This window comes from Poecilia mexicana, unplaced genomic scaffold, assembly GCF_051168715.1.
Source record: "Poecilia mexicana isolate PSO_F unplaced genomic scaffold, ASM5116871v1 scaffold_13, whole genome shotgun sequence".
In the NCBI taxonomy this organism is placed as follows: Eukaryota; Metazoa; Chordata; class Actinopteri; order Cyprinodontiformes; family Poeciliidae; genus Poecilia; species Poecilia mexicana.
Window position 1 is genome coordinate 29,538,148 of NW_028263382.1, and position 20,234 is coordinate 29,558,381.

Genomic DNA, 20,234 nt, shown 5'->3' on the forward strand with positions numbered 1-20,234 from the left:
TCTCACCAGTGTTTTCAGAACCTGATAATGAACTTTTCCTTTAGGTACAGTGTGTTCAGACAAGCAAATGTCTAAATATGTAGGAAGGAGACCTGCAGGACCAGAGTTGTCCACTCCTGATAAATGCACATGGCTGATCATGCTACAGGATGAAGCTTTGAACTTTTGCTGTTCGAGAATCCTTTAAGGCAACTTTTTATCTTATTTATTTTTTTTTTACTTGCTGCAGTGTACTGGCGAACATGTTTTACACCTTACCTATATCGGCTGCTAACAGAAGAGTTTATATATATATATCTCCTCCTGTCCTCTTAAAAACATTTCTGAGGTCAGCATGAAACATGAAAGGCTGAGATTTTTGATGCTTTCACACACCAACTTTGATCTTCCTGTGACTGCAGATCTTTGGAGGATTACCAGAGACTTTAACACAAAAACAGGAAGGGAAAAGCTCTTCTTTGGCAGTGTTTGATCTGTTTTTATTCCAAACTGTGATCTGTGGGCCTTAATTATGATTGGTTATGTTGCATCATTGTGAGAGTTTGCCAAAAACCGATATACCAGAAGGATTGCAATGCTACAATCATGTAGTCTGAGTTAAAACTGACCAAAAACACTGAAACTGTTAATAGTCTTTTCTTACAGCGTCACAGCTTGTGTGTAATTTCTGTCATCCTTTTGTTCCTTGAGCCTTTTCTGTCAAAAATGGGAATTTATGATGAGCTGTCATCAAAATGTGTAACAAGTTCTGAATTAAACTCTTATTCACCGTCAGTGGAAAAGTCAGGGCACTCAGGGCTGCTCACACATAATCAAATTGTTGTATAATAAGGATGTTTAATTAATCAAGCTAGCAATGTTTCGTGCTTTAAATGGCTGTCGCTGATGGCAAGATTATAGTGTGCTCAGAATGTAAAAAAAAATAATCAACTTTCTCATTATTTTCTCTCCAGGGAAACAGTGACAGGATAAATTGAAAGGAGCCTGTTGGGGGACGTTGTAGTAGTCTGATGAAAACAAAATCATGAGCAATATGTTTGGCTCAGAAAACAAAGCGCATCATTGAAAGGACACCATGATGCTGCCATCATGGTAGTGGCACCATCATGCTCTGAGGTTGCATGGTTTCAGTCATCTGAGAAAGTTGTGAAACCCTAAAACGGTAAAAATGCAACACAATTTTGAACAAAGTTGTGTTCAAATATAAGAAGAATTACCTTTTAAGAGTAAACTTTAAGGCATGACATGATTCAGATTAAGCAGATTTGGTTATCTTTAAAGCTAAGGAATATTTTTCCTCTCTAAACTTTCCTGGAGAGCTATCTGCAGCAAATAATGATTCTCCCGCTGCAACATTTAATAATTCCATTATTACACCCGCTTCATCTTTTAATAAATCACATTGTAAATTGTCTGTTAAAGAGTGGGTGTGATTCCTAATCTTCGCGAGCAGTTAATCGCCCCGAGAAACTTACGAGCTGAAACGGCCGCGATGTTGAAAGGCCATCATCATATTTGAGAGCCAGGAAACGGCTAAAAATAAAACAAAAGTAAATCACAAAAGATCTTTCCATTGTCCATATTCACAACCACAGCAGTTAGGAACAGACTGCAACAGAGACGCACACACCTTGGCCAGAACTGAGCCAGACTTTAACTGGCTGGAATGAGACTTTGAGTGAGAAGCGGCGTTGGTAATCACACTCCTCAGTTTTTTGGGACTTTTCAGTTTTGCTGGATTCTACTCTTGCTTTAGCTCTGGCTCCCGTGTTGATTTTTCCTTTAAGTTTCCCTTTATCCCTGTCGTCGCACACTCCATCATGCACCTCCCAATGTCCTGCTGCCGTTTGAGCACTCAACAAACCTCCGACGTGACAGTTTTCGTCCCGAGCAATCATTCATCACCACGCAGACTTTAAATCCCTACTTTTCAATCTCTGGGCAGGCTGCCGGTTTGTTGGGCCTTCAAGCAACGGCTTCTTTTGAGCTCATGTTCTTCACCACATAAATCATTAAATAAATCCTCACTTTTATGGACTCAAATTCAAGCTGGACACTTTGACTAGTATTTTTCTGGATGGAAGCTGTGATATGCATTGAGGTCCAAGTTCTACATTTCAGATGTAGCATTATCGCCGGTCAGCATCTTTTTGTAACCTTGTAATAACAGTTTATATATGATTTTTCTAGATGTCAGACAGCGAAATAAAACTGAACTTACCTATGAGTTCTGAACACCTGAGAAGAACTGTAAAAATGATACGTGCCCTTTACATAGATCACTAAATTTAGCATCTTTGACAGCTAAAAATTCAATGTTCTCAGAAAATTATACTGACTGCATATGAGCTCCAAATACGTAGCTCATAAATTAATTCCCATGGTACAAAGATTTTCAGTGGTGCTCTAAAAGCAGGTCTTTAGTACAAAACGTAAAACTTGTTTCATTTATGACATGCCTCCCAGCATATACAAAAAGTTGAATAAAACTTTTATTTTTGAAGAACAAAAAATTTACGCATTCTTTGTTTTACACATACACTTTTAACCTTGATAATTCAAAAAAAGTTATGAACTGACTGGATTATGGCATATGGCAAAAGTGTTCCTATCTCTCCAACGTTTTCATATTTTGTCAAGTTATAGCCATAAACCTGAATATGTTATTGGGATTGTACAAAATACAATGCAATTACATGCAAAATGTAATTATAAAACTGACAAGTGTTGCATATAACAAATTAAATGCCAACAAAACACATCGACGTTTGTAGATGTAACATGACAAAATGTGAAGATGATCAAGTGTGAATCCATTTTATAGTCATTCATTGGCTTATACAGTATCCAGCATAATATTCATATTATCTTTCTAAAATGCAACAATTTTTCCACTGAATGACCGGAAAGTTAAAATAACAAAAAAAATTGCAAAAACTACCCATGTTGTTCTTTTCTATTTTCCTAACACTTAAGATTGTCGTCAACTACTGACAAACCCAAAAAAAATGAGGTATTGAAGTCAATAAATACCTAAAACATGGAATATGTATATAAAACGTAGGTATGAGTGAGTCAAAGTAAGCAATCGGATGATCTGAAGAGACTAGAAAAACTAACAAAAAACAAATGCAGTCGAACTCAATTAAAACTGGGATTCCAAACACCTGAGGCTGCAGCTGTCGGGAGGCGGGACTTTTGCAGGAGGCGGAGCAACAGAACCAGGAAGCCAACACTGACTCCGCCCAGTATGGCCACACCCGAGATCAGAGCGATGGTCAAAGCGTTTAATGGCTGGGAGGAGTTGCCAATTGCTGGTGGATGGAAAATTTAAGAAAAAAAAATCATTTGAGGACACGTCAATACTATATATATGATTTATTTAAATTTAAAAATAATTGTCAGAGCCAATAAAATATTTTTACCAAGTTGAGAGTTGTTGACAGGTGTTTCATCTGCAAAAAGGAAATGTAGGTGAACATTAAAATCTACAAATCATTTTAAAGGTGACCTATTATGCTTCCTTGAACAGGTTAGGATAGAACTATGGGCTATACTAAACATGTTCATTACTCTTTTTGCATAAAATCATTTTTAGATGATGAGATTTCAGTCTGCTCACTGCTACCTATTTTGACCTCCTTTCAGAATATATTGTTTTTAAAGTCTCCCACTTTAAATCCAAATGCGTCCACTTGACTCAACAATTACACTTGCTCTTGAAAATGGCCTTAAATAGATGATTAACTATACCACTTTGCATCTTTGAAAAGCAGAAGTGGAGATTCCTGCACAACCAACACAAATGCAGCAAGTGGGTTTCTGGATGGTACTTCAACAACAAAACACTTGTCTTTTCCAGCAGCCGTTGTACATTGCATATAGTGGTAAAACTAACTGACCAAATGTGCTGGAGTTCAGCTTGGGTTGCTAGGTAATGAGGCTGGACTTGGCTGGGGCTGCTAAGTAATGACTCTTTGTAACTCAAGAATCGGGAGGTCTTTGAAATGGCACATTTTCCAAACACCAAAAAAACGTATTGTCAAATATATATATATATATATATATTAATTTAAGTGGTTGGGCTATTTTTAGAAGCAATTGAAACCCAAATGGAAGTAGAAAAATCTCCAAAATGTGAATTTTACATAATAGGTGCCCCTTAAGTGCCTTTGTTTGTTTGGGTCAAAATACTTAAAGAAATCAGCCTATCGGCCTACTTGTAAAAAGAACAAACAAAAAAAAGTCAGGCTGTTCCTCCACAGATCAGTTTATTGTTCATACCGCTCCTTGTGATGATTGGACCGGCCGTGATAACGGCGTTCCCAGATGCCACTGGCCGGGAATCAAGGCTCTGCTCTCCATCCCTTCTGCGCCGTCGCCCACAAATCTGTCAATCACAATATTGTCACAGTTCAGTCCTCGCCAAGATCAGACGATGCTCACGCACACTTACAGACTTTTTTTTTTTTTTTTGCCACTCGTACCGGGATGAGCATGATGCAGTCGTCTGCTCTGCAAAGCTTGGTGACACAGTGCAGAAACACGGTGGACATCTTCTGGTGCCTGTGCTTCACGAATCGGAAGACCTCAAAGGAGAAACGCCCCATCTGACTCTTCCCGTTCTCGAAAACGGTCGTCTGTGAGTCTTTGGAGCATCTGCATACATGCACCGCGCATACACACACACACACGCATATTTAAAGATGCATGCACTAAAAAAAATGACAGACTGGATGTCTGGGTGTGCGCTTAAGCTGTCACAGGGTGGAAGCATTCATGAGGATAAGCCTAGCAGAGAGCATGAAAAGGTAATGACTCTCTTTTGTGGGTTATCAAGTCATCATCTTGAATGGGGGGGGGAGCAAGATTACCCGAAGAAAAGGTCATAGCGGAGTTCATCATTAGGATTCCCTGAGGGTGTGGTGTAACAGTAGTCCATCAAGATATTCCATCTGCAAGGGGGGACAACACTGTGAGATGGGATAGAGATCTAACTGCACATGGGAAAGCACTGGTTGGGCTTTCTTTGCCGCAGACTGGCGCCTTCACTTCCAGTAATAGCATAATGGCCTAATGAAAGTAGCCTAAGCACAGAAAAAATTACTACATCTGGAAAAAGTGAGAAAAAAATGATGCTGGGAAAGAATATCAAAAATATTATCTTGGAGTAAAGATGCCATGTTAAAGGGCGAAATGAGATGTATTTCTTTAAAATATGAAGATGTATGAAGCTGAAATGAGAAAAATAATGACGTGTTCTGTACCGTTTGTCTAAGTTGGTAGCTTTTACAGCAGCAAACACTCTGGTTTTCAGAGCGAGCCCCGTCATTGGGATCGACAGGGGCTGACTGTACGTAGAGTCCTGCAGGAGAAGGGAAAAGTGGCATCAAACGAATAAAATGTTTTACTGTGCCAAATATTTGAAATCTGATTAAATACGTAGTGTATCTCAAAAGTGTACACACCCCTGTTAAATTTTTGGCAAATAATTTCCTAACATTTGTCTTCCTTTCATCTGACGTGCCATGATTCACAAGGAGATGATAAAGTATTAAAATAAAGTAATAAGATTAAATAAAGAGTAGATTAGAAACTGTTGTGCAGAGTAGCACATAAACCAAGTTGAAAATAGACATTGATAACTGGAGAAAATATTCAACTACATTTTTCCAAAACTGATGAAAAACCAAGACTAGGCTGTCAACAGGCGGACAGCACAACTGAAATTGCATCAGAAAGTACTAATCACAGCAGTCTTTTTTTTTTTTTTTAAACTTTAAACTGCCTGGGATTATTACAACACAGACATGTTTTCTTTCCCAGAAAACATGCAAGCTTGATTAAAATCTACCGAAACCTTGTAGGAGTAGATCCTACGATCAGATGAAGGCTCAGTTTAACTCTGGGGAACAATAGCAAATGGTACGTTTGGCTGAGAAAGGGCACGTCAGTAAAATAACTTCATGACCACAGTGAAACATGGTACTGGCAGTATCATGCTCTGAAGAAATTTCTTTCTTCAGAAAGAAGAAATGTGACGGTTTCTTCTTTTGATCCATGTAGTTTTGGATGAAATTGTAAATGGTTTCCATTCCGAGTCAGTTTTGACCGTATAAAATGCATTGCAAGGTTTTTGAGGATTTCTCCTGACTGATACCTTTATTCAGTGACATTGTTCATAACTTGGCCACCTCTCTGCAAACACTGACATTTGCTTAAGTCTGGAAAATTCTGCAGTGGCAGCTGAATTTTCAATATAATCAATGGCATTGTTATTTCTATTTCTATAAAATTACTTGCGTAATACTCATTGGAACCTCTAATTATTCCTATGTTGCATTTTCAAAGGTTAAGCAAAGTTTAGTTAATATTTAATTAGTAATCTATCACTTTCAAGTTCACTTGGCTATGAATATGATGCGCCTCAAAACCCCATTTTTCTAAGCCTCTCTTCAAAAGGAAAGTAGATGTGTTGATCTTTTATGCATGAGTCAGAAATTGAACTTCAAGAAAGCAGATACTCATTGAATCAGAGCTATCAGTATAACTGGATCGTTTTGCTATGATATGCATCTATCTGGTCTTATATTTCTATATGATAAACTGAAAAGTTGGCCTGGATATTTTCCTGAACTATTCCATACATAGTCAGTAATAAAGGTTTAAATAACTGGACCCAAGACTATGAAAACTCAAACTCCAGCAACGACAAGTATTTTCTGCCATGCCATCACAAATGTAAATGTGTAGCGGGAATTTAAACTGGCACAGTGGGTTTTTGTGAAGAGACCAACACAGAGTTTTTCAGCAACAAACATTCCATGCGAGTCTTGCACGAAACACAGGATGATCACTATTAAGAATGGTGGAGGATCTGTGATGCTGTGGGCTTCTTTCTTTCGACAAAATATTATCTAAACTGGCTTACAATGACAATTTAAGAACCAGCTTTAATATTTAAATAGAGAGAAACAAACGGGACAATATTCATGGTTTATCTGGTTACAAACAGGCTCATTTTGAACAACTCTAGCATTTTCTCATAGATGATGAGATTCCACAGCGCTAATTTTTCAGTTTTGCTTCTAGTTAATAAATATCCTTGCTGCCCTTTTGTGGAGTATTCACAATGAAAAAGTGGAAATTAACTGAGGTTTTTTTTTATACTGTGACTCCCTCCTTGTTTTGATTTTTCACCAGAATTGTTGAAAAGAATAAAAAAATTTAACATCCATTTCATGAAAGAGGCCTGAATGTCTACTTTTCTTAGAATGATTACAGAGGAATGAAAACATCATTTGAACATTTCTGATAAACTTTGAATGAATGCTTTCTGGAGGATCATTTAATTAAGCCGTGTACTCACATTGTACAGGATCATACTGAGCGTGCTAACAAACGTGCCGTTGCTGTCCTTCACTGACACGGCAGCAGACGAGCTGTTGGGGAAAAAAAAAAAAGATTTACTATTGACTGATGGATTTGTTTACTTGTATCTGAATGAATATGTGAGCCTTTTAAAAGAAATTATTCAAAACTCAACAGATAAAAAAAACACATATGAAAGCTTCAGAAATTCAGTTTAAAAAAAAAAAGGCCAGGCAATCTTATAGACATTAAAAAGACACTGTGATATGTTTGTCAGCTACATAGTGCCATTTTACAGCACAATCAAGTAATAATGTCACTTTCAGTTGTTATAAAAATACTGCATTTATCTAACATGACATGAAAAAAAATCTGACTTCAAAAATTTAACACCTTGAAATTCGGCCTCTGTCTCTTTAAGAAGCTCCTGCTCTTTCCGACACTCTGCCTTCATCAGCATTTCTCTATTAAGCATTTACAAACATTTGTTGGAGTTCTGGACTGAGAACTCCAACAATGAACTCATCAGGAGATGTGCACCTCCACCAGGTGTTTGCTAATTGCTGCGGCTAGTTTGAAGGAGCTGAGCGTGGAAGGCGGCACTCGGTTTTCCCTAAGCGTTTTACAAACCCGAACGGTCGCCATCAGAGATTCAAGAATTCCTCAAGTGTGTTTTTGGTGAGGGAATAACATTACAATGACATAAAACACACAAAAATGTCGCTTTTACATAACACCGTCCCTTTAAGGAAAGTAACTTACGATGCCAGCTGCGAGTTATTGACCAGGTACTCTAACGGGTAGCTGCAGCTGAACTTGTACTGCAAACCAGGCAGGTAGCTGATAATAGTCGGCGGGTCAGGGGTGTCGATGTATCCTGAGATATTTCCAATTTGCACCAGAGACATGTTCCCGTAGGCGTTGACCCCTTGAGCTGTGCTGACCTGCACAAACAGGGGGAACATCTCAACATCTCACACAACAATGAAATCGGTTGTCGATTGAATAAAAGGGCCGTTTTTTGTTTTTTTTTGCATTTTTTTCCGCCGTCGTCCCTCACCACCAGGCTGTTGCCGCAGGCCTCCAGAGTGCTGAGGCTGATGCTGAACAGGACAGCGGTGGGGAACGTGTTGTTGTTGACGAAGCCGCGGCACTGAGCGTCTCCGTGCTGGCCGTTCAGGGCCAGGTCTGCTGCTGTGTAGCCCGAGTAGAGCACGGGACAGAAATTGATCTTCAGGGTGATGGTCTGGACCCCGCAGTAAATGCTGATGTCCCGCTCGGCTGGAGGGGCGGAGGACAGACAGACACAGACAGACAGACGGGGATAAAGCTCGTAACCAGAGTGAGTCACTTTAGATCAACAGCAACATTTTGTTTTTAAAGTTGTGCAGTAAGTGGTTTGTCAAAGTAAATCACATCTGTCTTAGTTGCTGCTTAAATAATTTTTTCATATAAATATGACGGGGGTTTTTGTTTTGTTTTGTTTTGGTGGGATTCATGAAGTACTTCAAGTAAGAGAAGAGTGAAGCAGAATACAAATCAAGGCTTTTGCTTACGGTAAAAAGCAAAATAAAATGTCAATTTGGGATTTTATTTTTTGTGAAACAGTTGACATTTTTGTTAAATAAAAATAGATTTAAATTAGACTGAGCTGTAAAATGAAACCCTCACCCAGATAAGATATAGAACAACAAATTTAACTATTTAAAAATAGAGAAATAATTAAATATTATATAATTGTAAAAAAAAAAATTATTAAAGTGTACTTTCATTTTGAGGAAAAATATTTCAAGAGGTTTTCCATGCACAGTTAGTTTGGCAGTCTGCATCAAGATATTTCTAAGTAATAAAATAAATACCCTTTGGGGAAAAAATACCATCAGCTATTAAAATATATATATTTGCTTTAATTGTGTTTGTGGCTGTGCATCACAAATGTGATGTGAATGCAAATATTCCAAATTTATTCATCCTCAAAGATGTAATTGTTCTCTAATGGTGTTTTTTTTTTATTGTGAGGATAAATCTTGCCCTGCAGAAAGCTAACGTCTCTGGAAACACAGTGGAAGGAATACTAAACATTTCACTAAGAATCTACACCCGAGGAGAGCACAGCTTAATTCGGCTTGTGCTGATTTTAGTCGCATCATTGCAGAATAATAGAAAAACATGTGACCTTAAACAATATAGAAAGTGTTGTGACTTTGTTTTTTCTCACCAGGGAACCTGCTGTGGTAGTTGGCATCACAGTTGTATCCATTAAACTGCGTGGAAACCGAGATGGCGTTCCCAATTAACAGGAGGAGGAAGCAGGTCTGTGCCATTCCGGCGCCTGACAGAGGTTTGCCCGGGGTCATCGTCAGGGGGGGTCAACACTGGATCAACCACATTCCTCAGTTACATGTCAAAACAAAAAACAAACAAAAAACTGCACCTACGTCGAAATTAGAGGTGGCAAAAACACAAAAACAATGCTTCCCTCCACTTATCTGCTGCACACTCTGACCTCGACCAGAGGAGTTCAGCCTTCTGTCTTCAGCTCCCCTAATCCTTCTTCTCTGCCTCTTTTTGACCCCTTCACCCAACGCCTTTTAAACTGAGGTCACCCCCTCTTTCTGGCTCATTTCATCCCACTTCCCTCCTCCACCCCACCCACCTTGTGTGTTTTTCCTCTCACCTGTTTACCTGTCTCCAGTCTTTTTCCAAGGTAATTGGCCGGAACCGTCGTCTTCCTGCGGATTTGTGACGAGAGAGCAACCTCCTAACTGGGGGGACACCACGGTTTGTGGTGGGCACCCAGGAAGCCAAACTGAACCCCCAACGTCAGCCTCGCGCTGTATCTCTCTTGTGAGCGCAGAGATGAGAAAGATAGTCCGACAAAAAGCCGGTGCGGCGCGGAACATGGGAAACTCCATCGGATCTGAATGGACGGGACAAATCTTTTCACGGCACCAAGAAACCTGAGCGTGCTCGGTGGGTTCCCACTCATCTCTCTTCAGTCTGATCTCCATCTGTCAGGTCAAACAAATGGTGGGCCTCAGCAGGGGGCAGGTGTCGCCCGGGAATTCGGCTTTCATCGGCTACTGCGGCGGCTCACATTCGCACGAGCACAAAAGTCAGATCACGGTCCGATGCAGAGCTGTGTGTGAGTAATTGTGATGCGCAAGGCATCACTTAAAGTAGGAGCATTCAGCTGTTCATACAGCCACGGCAGACGTTTTCTTTTTCTAAATCGCCACCAGGAAAACGGGCCTTACCTTCGCTCTTCCTACAGATCTTCAGAGAAAGAAATGATTCGGTTAGTCTGTTGAAGTTTCAGTTTGTTGAAAAGTCTTTAAGGGTTTTTCTTTTAACTATTCTAAACTATTATTCTAAAGCCTAAACTCAGTAGGGTTGGAATCTGTCAAACGCAAGTTTTGAGTCTCCCCACAAATGACCAATTAGATTTAGGTTTGCATGTTCACTGTACTGTTTTAGCTCATGAATATGATCTAAACCATTTCATTGCATTTTTCCATCTGCATGTTTAGGACCAAAGTCCTTGAAGATGAACCTCTGACCTTGTCTGGAGTCTCTTTTTCTTCTAGTTTCACTCTGCACTGATGCTGCGTTCCAGTTACCTTGGAAGTCACAGCTCAGTTAGGTTTGACGTCAGAACTGAGGTGACAGCGTTCCAGTTAAAAAGTCTGAATTTCAACATGGCGACACCCATAAACCTTATTTGGAATGACCTACAAACATTGTTTTAAACTTTACTTTACATAAGTAAACACCATTTTTCATTCATTCAGTTTATAGTTGCAGGCGCTACATGTAATAATGATGATTTTAGATGCACTTTTACATGTGTATCTTGTTAAACAAGCACATTTCTATCACATCTTACAACTGTTGACATGAGGAACGGCCATATTGGAAAAGGAAATCAGAGCTGCTCCTAGTTTCCCAGTAGGAAATCCGACTTTGGAGGGCGTTCCAGTTGATTTTTTTTCCGACTGGGAAGTCGAAATTTCCCAGTTCAGAGTGCAACTGGAATTCAGCATTAGCTCCCTCTGCTATTTTTTTCCACATTAACTTTTATCAGCTTCCATGTAGAAACCTTTTCCCTCACCATGATGCTACTAATAGGCTCATGTTAGCATGTTAGCCAGAACGTTTACTTCTGGTCTCATTTCACCAATAACGGCTTGTGGCAAGCTTAGATTGAATGTCTACTGACTTTGTTTAAGCAATAACTTTGTTAGATGCCATATTTGAGGAGTTGCTTGCCAACACATCCTCCTACCTGAGCCGCTGATCTCTGCAGCTCTTCCAGAAGCAACATTAGCCTCTCGAATGAACGCCGTCTTTGCCCAGCATGTGAGTGAAGATTGATCAAGTCTTGGTAGATCTGCAGTTGGGTCATACACTTTAAAATTAATGCTGATTGATTGAACATTGCTGTGTAAGAAGTTCAAAGTTTGAGTTTTGTCTTTTATAAATCACCCCTGTGTTCTGTGGTTCTGGACTTTGTTCACTGTTTTCTTCACTTCTAAAGGTAACTGGTTGCACTTAATTTGACTGATCAAAGTAAAGGCTACTCGTTGTGATTATTCGACAGTTATACGATTTTATTGATAAAAAAAAACTCATCAGTTTTCTTTTACTTCACAGTCATGCTCTACATCATGAGCTCCATCACATAAAATCTCCATCAAACAAATTAAACTAGTTAAGCCCTGGGTTCCCTCCCCCGGGGTCAGATTTTAACCTTTTACTCTACTCTCATTACTGCATCTCCCCTCAGTTAAACATAAACATATCTGATATCTACAGAAACGTCAGACTATTGGCTGGAAGCTGATAAAAAAAAAAATTAGTTTATGACAGGACTCTGTGTCTAGGAAATTCACCAAAAAGACATTGTAGGGAGCTATGGTACTGCCCAAAATTTACATATTTTTGTGGTTTTAACTTTTTCTTTAGCAAAATGTGCCTAAATTTGTTGTAGTAGTTTACATAGATTTCAAAAACCACACTTCAACTGGAGTCAAATATAACAATTTCCTATTGTTTTATTCTAATTGGATAAAAAATAAATATGGCTGTTCAAGAAAGATCAAATCAAGCAGTTTAAGATATCCCAAGTTTAGATGGTGCCAACCTGTGGCGAAGGCAAAACATCCAGGTATTTTGTTGTATTAAACCCTCTGTAAATCTGCTCTAGCGTACCTCAGCCACATCAGTCTTTTGCACAGGTAGTGGGAATTTAGTTTCCATAAGTCTGCAGACTTATTTATTTTTCTAAAAGGTTTATATACTATTATCAAAATTATTTCATGTTTCATCATCATTTTCGTTGAGATCATAGCAGCTTATGTGACACTTAAGACTTATGATGGAGTCTCCCAACATGTCAGCCTCACTTAGATACCAAGACTATTCACATAACGTTTGTAATTGCTAAGAAAAACTACTTTAGATTTGGGAATGTCATTTGAAACAGAACACAAAATCCTGTGGGGCAAGACGTCCAAAAAGTTCGAGGTGTGAATTCATAAAAAAAAAAAAAAAATAGAGAATCATAGAGTAGTGAAGCTACTCTTTGTGCTCTCAGCGAATGCCTCCTCCACATCCACAACGCTTGGCGCGTCAGGGTCGATTATGTTCAGACATATCCTCTTTCTTTGGCCTCCAAATAAAGAAGGAACACACACAGTCTCTTACATTTCATTTTATTTTCAACCCCTAAACACTTTATCCTGCCTTTGCAGCGAAAGCTCATGCCTGAGTAAAAACCCTTGAGCTCTTTTCTTTTTGCAGGTCGTTGTGCTCGGAGACTTAAAATGTCTCTGGACCGACCGCCAAACTTAGATGTGCCTGATAAGGCCGCCCTCTATCTGATCAACCTGTGAAACGCCCAGATTCAGCGAGCAGACGTCTGAATTGGACAATCTGGGCCGCAGCACAAAAAAAAAAAAAAAAAACCCAGAGAGGGCGGCTGTAATCTGACGCTCCAGTTTTAACGCAGACAGGAAAGTAAAGCCCTCATCAAAGGCCTCTTTGCCATTTGATCCTCGCTGAGTAATGTTTGTTTTCTTGCCACAGCAGAAGGGGGACCATTTAAAATGGATTTGGGTAATAAGGCTGTTTATTCGCCACAAATGACTTGCACTACGGACAAAAAGTGGGCAGAGGGGGAAAAAAATAAAATAAATCTAATTTGAGGTTTTTTTTTAATGCTCCACTAGTGCAGAAGATTAAAATGGTAAGTTTGTTTGAGATTTCCATTTAAAAGGGAATTGAGGTTGCAATGTGTCCTGAGGTTCCTGGGAGAGTTTTTTGTTGTTTTTGTTGTTGGAATCAAGGTTTGTGAAAATTCCCAGGCGAGATGGAAATGATTATTTAGGAGCTTATAGCACTGCTCTTAGCATGACATCATCAAAAATTCAAAGAAAACTATCTGTGTTCGCATTTTTATTTATCTGTTAATCTTTGTTTTTAATTCTAAAAGTGGATTCAGGAGAAGAGAAAAAAAAACTTGGGTTGTCCAGTTCACATCTGAGAGAATTTAATATAGGATTTATATATTAAAGAGTTAAATAATTATTTTTCGTTTATAATTAAAATATTTTTTATCAATAAATGTATGCTAACTTACGTTTAATTTTTTTTCAATAAGTCAAACTAATTACATTTCTTTTGTCACAACTAGTTTTCCTTCAAACGGTCTACAAGCTGTAACTTGGAGCCGTGGCGCTGTGGCGCCTCCTGGTGGGGAACTCATTACACTGCATGCAGCTTCTAAATATTACATTGAAAATGACGCGTTTTCGCTTTTGTTGCTCTTCTTTTCAAAATCGAAGCAAAACAATTACACTTCTTTATTTTGAGTAAATGATTTAAAATAAAGTACTTATAGTACTTCATTGTCAGCAAATTGCAAAAATAGTCATGCGCCTTCAACTTTTTACATTTTGTCATCTAATAAATACAAACTTCAATGTATTGTTTAGGGTAGGCCAACAGAATGTAATGGACATGTTTTTGTGTGCGTGCGCGCACATGTGTCTGTGTGTTTTAGCCACATTGTCTTGCTAAAGATGAACCTCTGTTATTGTGTTTTTTTGTTTTTTTTTTGGAAGGAAGCTTTTCCTCAACCTACTACTCTGTTCTTTTCAGACACCTGTAACGTTTTGCTGAGGGGGACAAAGTTCAGTCAGTGGCCAGGCTCAGAAGAGTCTTTGTGATTTTGGTATTTCTAGAAAACATTCATGAGTTGGCAATTTTCTCTGAAGATGGAAAAGGGCAGCCAGTGATTGTGTTAGTCACTCTCTGCATTGCTTTTTTGTGTCCGCTGAAGCGCACTGTACAGACACACTAGGAATCTTTCAAAGGTGGAAAGACTGAAAAGCACCAGCAGCAACTCGCACAGGTTTTTTTTCTTTTTTTAAAATTTCCTAAGAAGTTGAAAGAAGTGCAGTTCATAATGTCTGGGTGTTTGGTGTTTTTTTTTTTTTTGTTTGTTTGTTTGTTTTCCATGTTTGTTCTTTGTCTTTGCTTAGTTACAGTTGTCCTGGTATCATATTTTGTTTCTTTAGGTTATTTTCCATTTGTTTTACTTAAATTTGATTTTTGTTTTAGTTGGTCTTATCTAGTTCTCATGCCTGGTCTCATCTCCATTACCCTCGTCTCCCTTGTCTTGGTTCTGTTCTAGCCCTGATTATCATTTTCCCTATATGTTTCAGTCTGTCGTGTGAAACCAAATATGGATACTATAGTATCCATATTTGGTTTTCTGTTTGTCTCCACAATGGAAAATTGAGGGAGGCAGAACCACTGTCCCTAAAGTTTAAAATATGTTCTTTTGTTTTCCCACTTTTCACATTGGGGAAAACATTTCGTCACATTGATTTCTGTTCAAGATGGTGTGGAGGCGGCGACGGGATTGTTGGTCAGTCTATTCGCTCTGTAAGCGAAGCAGTTCTGGTGCTGGGTGAAGAAGAGACTGTTTTTAATCCCTCTAGTGCCAGTTTCTTAAAGGGGCAGTATTTCAGGCACACAGTGTCATTTTATCCCACAGTCAAATAACTGTTAACTTAAGTTGTTGTCAAATATGACCTAAAAGAAATTCGACGTAATTTAACGCCTTGAAATTGGACTTCACTGAAAAATATATTGGAGATGCATTTAAAAAAAAAAAAAAAAAAAAGAAGGTGATTAGCAGGTAAACAATTTTGCTAACTGATTTTTTCTTAATTTTAAATTGTGTTATTTTGATCGTTTATGTTTTTCATATTTTGTGAACATCCTTTTGTTTTGATTTTGTTTTTCTGTGCTTCCGGATGTAAGTGTATCATAAATGTCAAGATTTAACATTTTTATATTTAAATGGAGAAGAGAGACATTTCCCATATAAGTTTGTGACCTGCAGAATGTCTAGTCTGCCTTTTTATCTGTTAATGACTGACCTTTCAACAACTTTGATCGACAGCAAAGAAATTAAATGTCAGAACGCGTCGTGTGTAGGTCCACACCAAAATAACTGCTGAAAATACCTGCAACTCTTAGTAACGACGACACCAGCACAAGTCATGTGCTCCATCTCCACACTAGACAAGGTTGATCTGGTGCGAGTGAAAGGAGGAGACAGTGTGAGCAGTGTGTCAGTAAACCTCTATTAGCTGGTAGGTGTGCGTGCGCTGAATTAGCAAAGAATCCTCCAAGTCGACTGCTTGTCTTTCTTCGGAAGAGAACGGCTGCCAACGGAGAGGAAAGGAAATCTGAAATCCCTCCTCAAAGATCAAGCTTTCACAGTGGACTCTTTGGTTGTCGTAGCTGCGGCTCAAAGCGCCTCACACTCTGGCAGCTTTTAAGAACCCGGCTGTAAGAAAAAGGTTGCATGAGGTATTTTCAGACATGGAATGTGAGATATTTAATTTGATTTTAGACTTTTTACTGTTTGATATTCAGAAATTAGTCCGTTTGAACGTAAATTCTCATGAGTTTATTTGCACTCATGAAGGCTGAGCTGCCATTTGAGCAACATTGAACAGTAAGTCTACTTTAAAGCAAGACTTGACTCAAATGTGGGAATAGTTTTACAGAATTCTCACGACTTCAGATTTAATTCATAATTTCAGGGATCTGCTGCCCAGTGCAACGTGACTATAGCTAACCAAAACTGACAAAATAACTAAAACTGCAATTGAGAAAACATTTTTTTGTCAACTGAAATAAAAAAGGCTCAGCTGGAGACTGCAGCTTTGTGGAAATGGGTGGAGTTTTGTATGAGTAAATGACTGGGAACCCCTGAATGGTTGCCACGGGAGATTCAAGGATTTATCAAACGGCACTCATTGTTTTTGATGAAGGATTAACATTGTAACATGACATAATATTCCCTTTTTAGATACAGTATATCAGTATTGAAAACACAAAGTTAATCAGTGTTAACCAAAAAGCAGTTATAAGTATATCTTTTCATGAAAAAGGCTTAACTCTTAAAAATACGGCTGTGCAAAATGAAACTCAGACTAAAGTTTAAAGCTATCCCTTCAAGTGGTGAACAACATGGCGAGTGTTCACTTTCTTTCAAACTTGTCCTGGCTTCTGGGGTCGTTTGGTCATTGATAATACGACCAACATCTCATTTAGCCAGCACACAAAACTGAGTTCAATAACGTATTTCTAAATGAATGCAATTTGTTTCGTTGCTATCGCTATCCCAAGACGAACAGCCATGTGAACACAGAGCAGAAGCTGACGTGACGCCGAGAAGCATCCAGTTGTTTTCAGGTTGTGATTGGCTTTGATGTCCCATGATTATGATCTAGAAAAGTCCTGAAAAGCCGTAGTCTAAAATTCAGTTCATATTGGGCAGAACCAGAGCAGGTGAGCCAGCTTAATGACACTTCACGCAGAGAGGATGTCAAGGAGATTCAATCACTTTTCATCTATTTTATATAGCCATTGTTTTCCTAAAATGCTTTCAATTAGTTACGTGAAATAATACATTTTATTTGAATAGCACTTTTCTAAACACTCTTTGCAGCAATCGAGTAAAATTACAAACAGAAGTACATAAAACAGAATTGGAAAAGAACACTTACAAGCATGGCATATTTAAAAAAAATGAATTGGATTTGGAAAACTTGAAGAGCCATTTTTTACCATATTTTTTTTTTTAAGTAGAAAAGCACAGGTCTCTTGGAAACCAAGCAAAAATAAGCATGTTTAGATAATTAGTGGATGGATTTTAAAGTACAACATATTAAACTAACAAAAATGTGCAATGATGCATACTGTGTTTTAACATGGTGGACTTTGCACAAGAAAAAAAAGTGCATTGCAAAACGTTGCAGGAAATCACTTGGATGCTTATTCAGCTGTAGAAAGTGACAAATGGTAATGACTAACGCTGCCTGCACATGTTTTGCAAGAGGAAATTTCACAACTACAGGCAGTCAAAACTAGTCCTGGAGACAAATGTATGGAAAGAGTGACAACAGATGGCAGATTCTGATCTTTAGATGGGTATCAAAATTATATTAGGATCTAAGAAAAGCATTAAAGAGACTAATTAGCACAGAATAAAGTCTAATCACTGGCAACACTTCTGAAAATTCTGCAAGATGGAGCAAAAAAAAAAGAAGTCAACACTGATGGAAAAACCTGATGAAGGGTCCAGCTTCTTTAGCCATCCTATTGCCAAACCAGAAAATTACGCAATATAAGATACGCTTTTGGTGCCACTTTTGCAGAATGGAAATGGTGACATTTTTAAATCTGCAAAGATGCAACAAGTCCTCTTCACTTCAGGATTGTTGATGGTCAATGAGACGTTACTGATAACAGTTCTTATGAAATCTATAATCATCCCTGCAGTGGTACTGAGGGTCAAATTGCATGTTAGCACTGTTTGTCACCAGCCCAACGACAGCAGGATCATCAATGAACTCAAAGCGCCTTGACTGATTGGCCTCTGTCTCTTAAAGAGACAGAGGCCAATTTCAAGGCATCAAATTAGGAAGTTATCTGTCATGTTTGATGTATACAGCTTCTATATAACATTGGAAGGTAACATGGTTACTTGATTGTGCTACAAAATTGCACCATGTGCCTGGAAAATACGTAGGTAGAAGGTTGTAAATCCTCATATAAATGTGTTTTTCCCTCCTGTCCCCCCTCCCACGTTCTCATAACGGCGTATTTGTGTGAACAATTATGAGAAAAGAGACTCATTTAATACAATTTGGAATAAGGCTGCAACATAAAATGTGAAAAAACTGAAGCAGAGTGAATACTCTCCGGTCTCTGGAGAAACTGGCTGACTAGTCATGTGTGAATTAGTACGAGGATCAACACACCTCACTGTGGCCTTTGTTTGCAATAGTTGTTTTTGTGTTTTGCACAAAGGTCCTTGTTTTACTGTCAGAAACTCACCTGCTTGCAGATCCAAATCCAACAGCAACCGCTTCGCCACAACCTGTTTTGGCAAGATTGAGCTAAATGCCCAGGTGAAACTAATGAACACAATTCCTGTGTAGGCGTTCTTACGCTCAGAGTAGATGAAGCCGGGTTTAGGCTGCACCATGTGGGGAGTGATTTTTCTCCTTAAGTGAAGTTAGTGGGGACATTTAAGACTAAATGAAAATCTAAGAGGCTATTGAAACTTTGGTACAAAAAAATTTGGATATTAACTTATGTTAAATTATCAGGTTATTTTTAGCGATTACAATAGTTGTACAATGTTAGATTTTTCAGCTAATTTCCTTTTTGCTTACAGAACAACAGAAAATGTGAAATACCTCAACAGTTAGATGAAATCAGAAAAGAAAAAAAAAATCAAAAATACCAATTATTGAAAAAAAAAAACTATGATCCTTACATTGACCTAAACTTTAATTGTATTAATCAAAAAGCAATGCGGCTGCAGCAGCAGGTGTTTTAAAAGCATCTGGGTAAAGGTCATTGTCGCATGAAGCAAAAACGAAATTGAGGTCAGGCAGATCAGTATTCCAGATCTTTGCTTTGAAAACGTCAATAGTGCTCAGTACAAAGAAGGATAAAAAGATTATTACTTAACCAATCCAAAGACCAGACTCCGAGGAGTCATGTAGTCGTGTCATGGCCTTCAGCACAGAAACATAACATTTGACAAGAGCCACCCTCCAATACACTGAGATTATAAACTGGCATGACCTTCACGCTCCTTCAACATTTCCACTTTTCATCACATTACAGAACATAATTTATAATATATTTCATCGGGATTTTCTAAAGCAGACCAAGAGAAAGCAACGCATAATGCAAGCCAACCCTAAAGATACAAGCAGAGCTAAAATAGGCTATTAGATCAAAGCATATCCAGGTGTTAAAATGGCCCAGTCAAAGTATAGGCCTATTTCAAATTTGCACTAAAACTTGTAAAATTGCTCCTCGGACAATCTCCATTCAAACCATCAGATCTTCAGCTGTTTTTCAAAGTAGAATGAGCAAAAATTGCCAAAGCTAGTGAAAATGTGAAATATTCTAGCTGTAAATGCAGGTTATTGACTCCGGAGAGTTGAATACGAATCCATGTAGAGCCTGTCTGATTTTATTTGCTTAAGAAAATAAAAGAAAATAAAAAATAAAGTGTGTAGACATTCAGTACTGTAAATGGATTCTTACAAGCAGTTTGCAATGAAGTAGTTGAATAACCAGAATTGTGACCGTGTTGATATCATGTGGCAGCGACATTATCCAACTTTCACACTGTACTGACACCAGCAGCAGAAGAGGGAGAAGGGTCTGGACTAATAAAGCACATTGTGAACTTTACGTATAAATTAATGTTTTTTAACATGGAAAATTCAAAATGCTGTCTTTGAAGGACAGAT

General features: G+C 38.4%; 1 protein-coding gene across 1 annotated transcript; it reads right to left on the bottom strand.

The window, feature by feature from the left end:
* Positions 1-2,746: 2,746 nt before the first annotated feature.
* LOC106913949 (zona pellucida-like domain-containing protein 1) lies at positions 2,747-10,647 on the bottom strand. The gene is made up of 10 exons (XM_088012039.1): positions 9,590-10,647; positions 8,432-8,652; positions 8,134-8,315; positions 7,370-7,442; positions 5,268-5,365; positions 4,875-4,955; positions 4,488-4,659; positions 4,285-4,390; positions 3,426-3,455; positions 2,747-3,314 (listed from the first exon to the last, which is right to left on the bottom strand). The coding sequence occupies exons 1-10, from the start codon at positions 9,726-9,728 to the stop codon at positions 3,142-3,144; spliced, it is 1,275 nt and encodes a 424-aa protein (XP_087868165.1). The 5' UTR covers positions 9,729-10,647; the 3' UTR covers positions 2,747-3,141.
* Between the last annotated feature and the right edge of the window lie 9,587 nt (positions 10,648-20,234).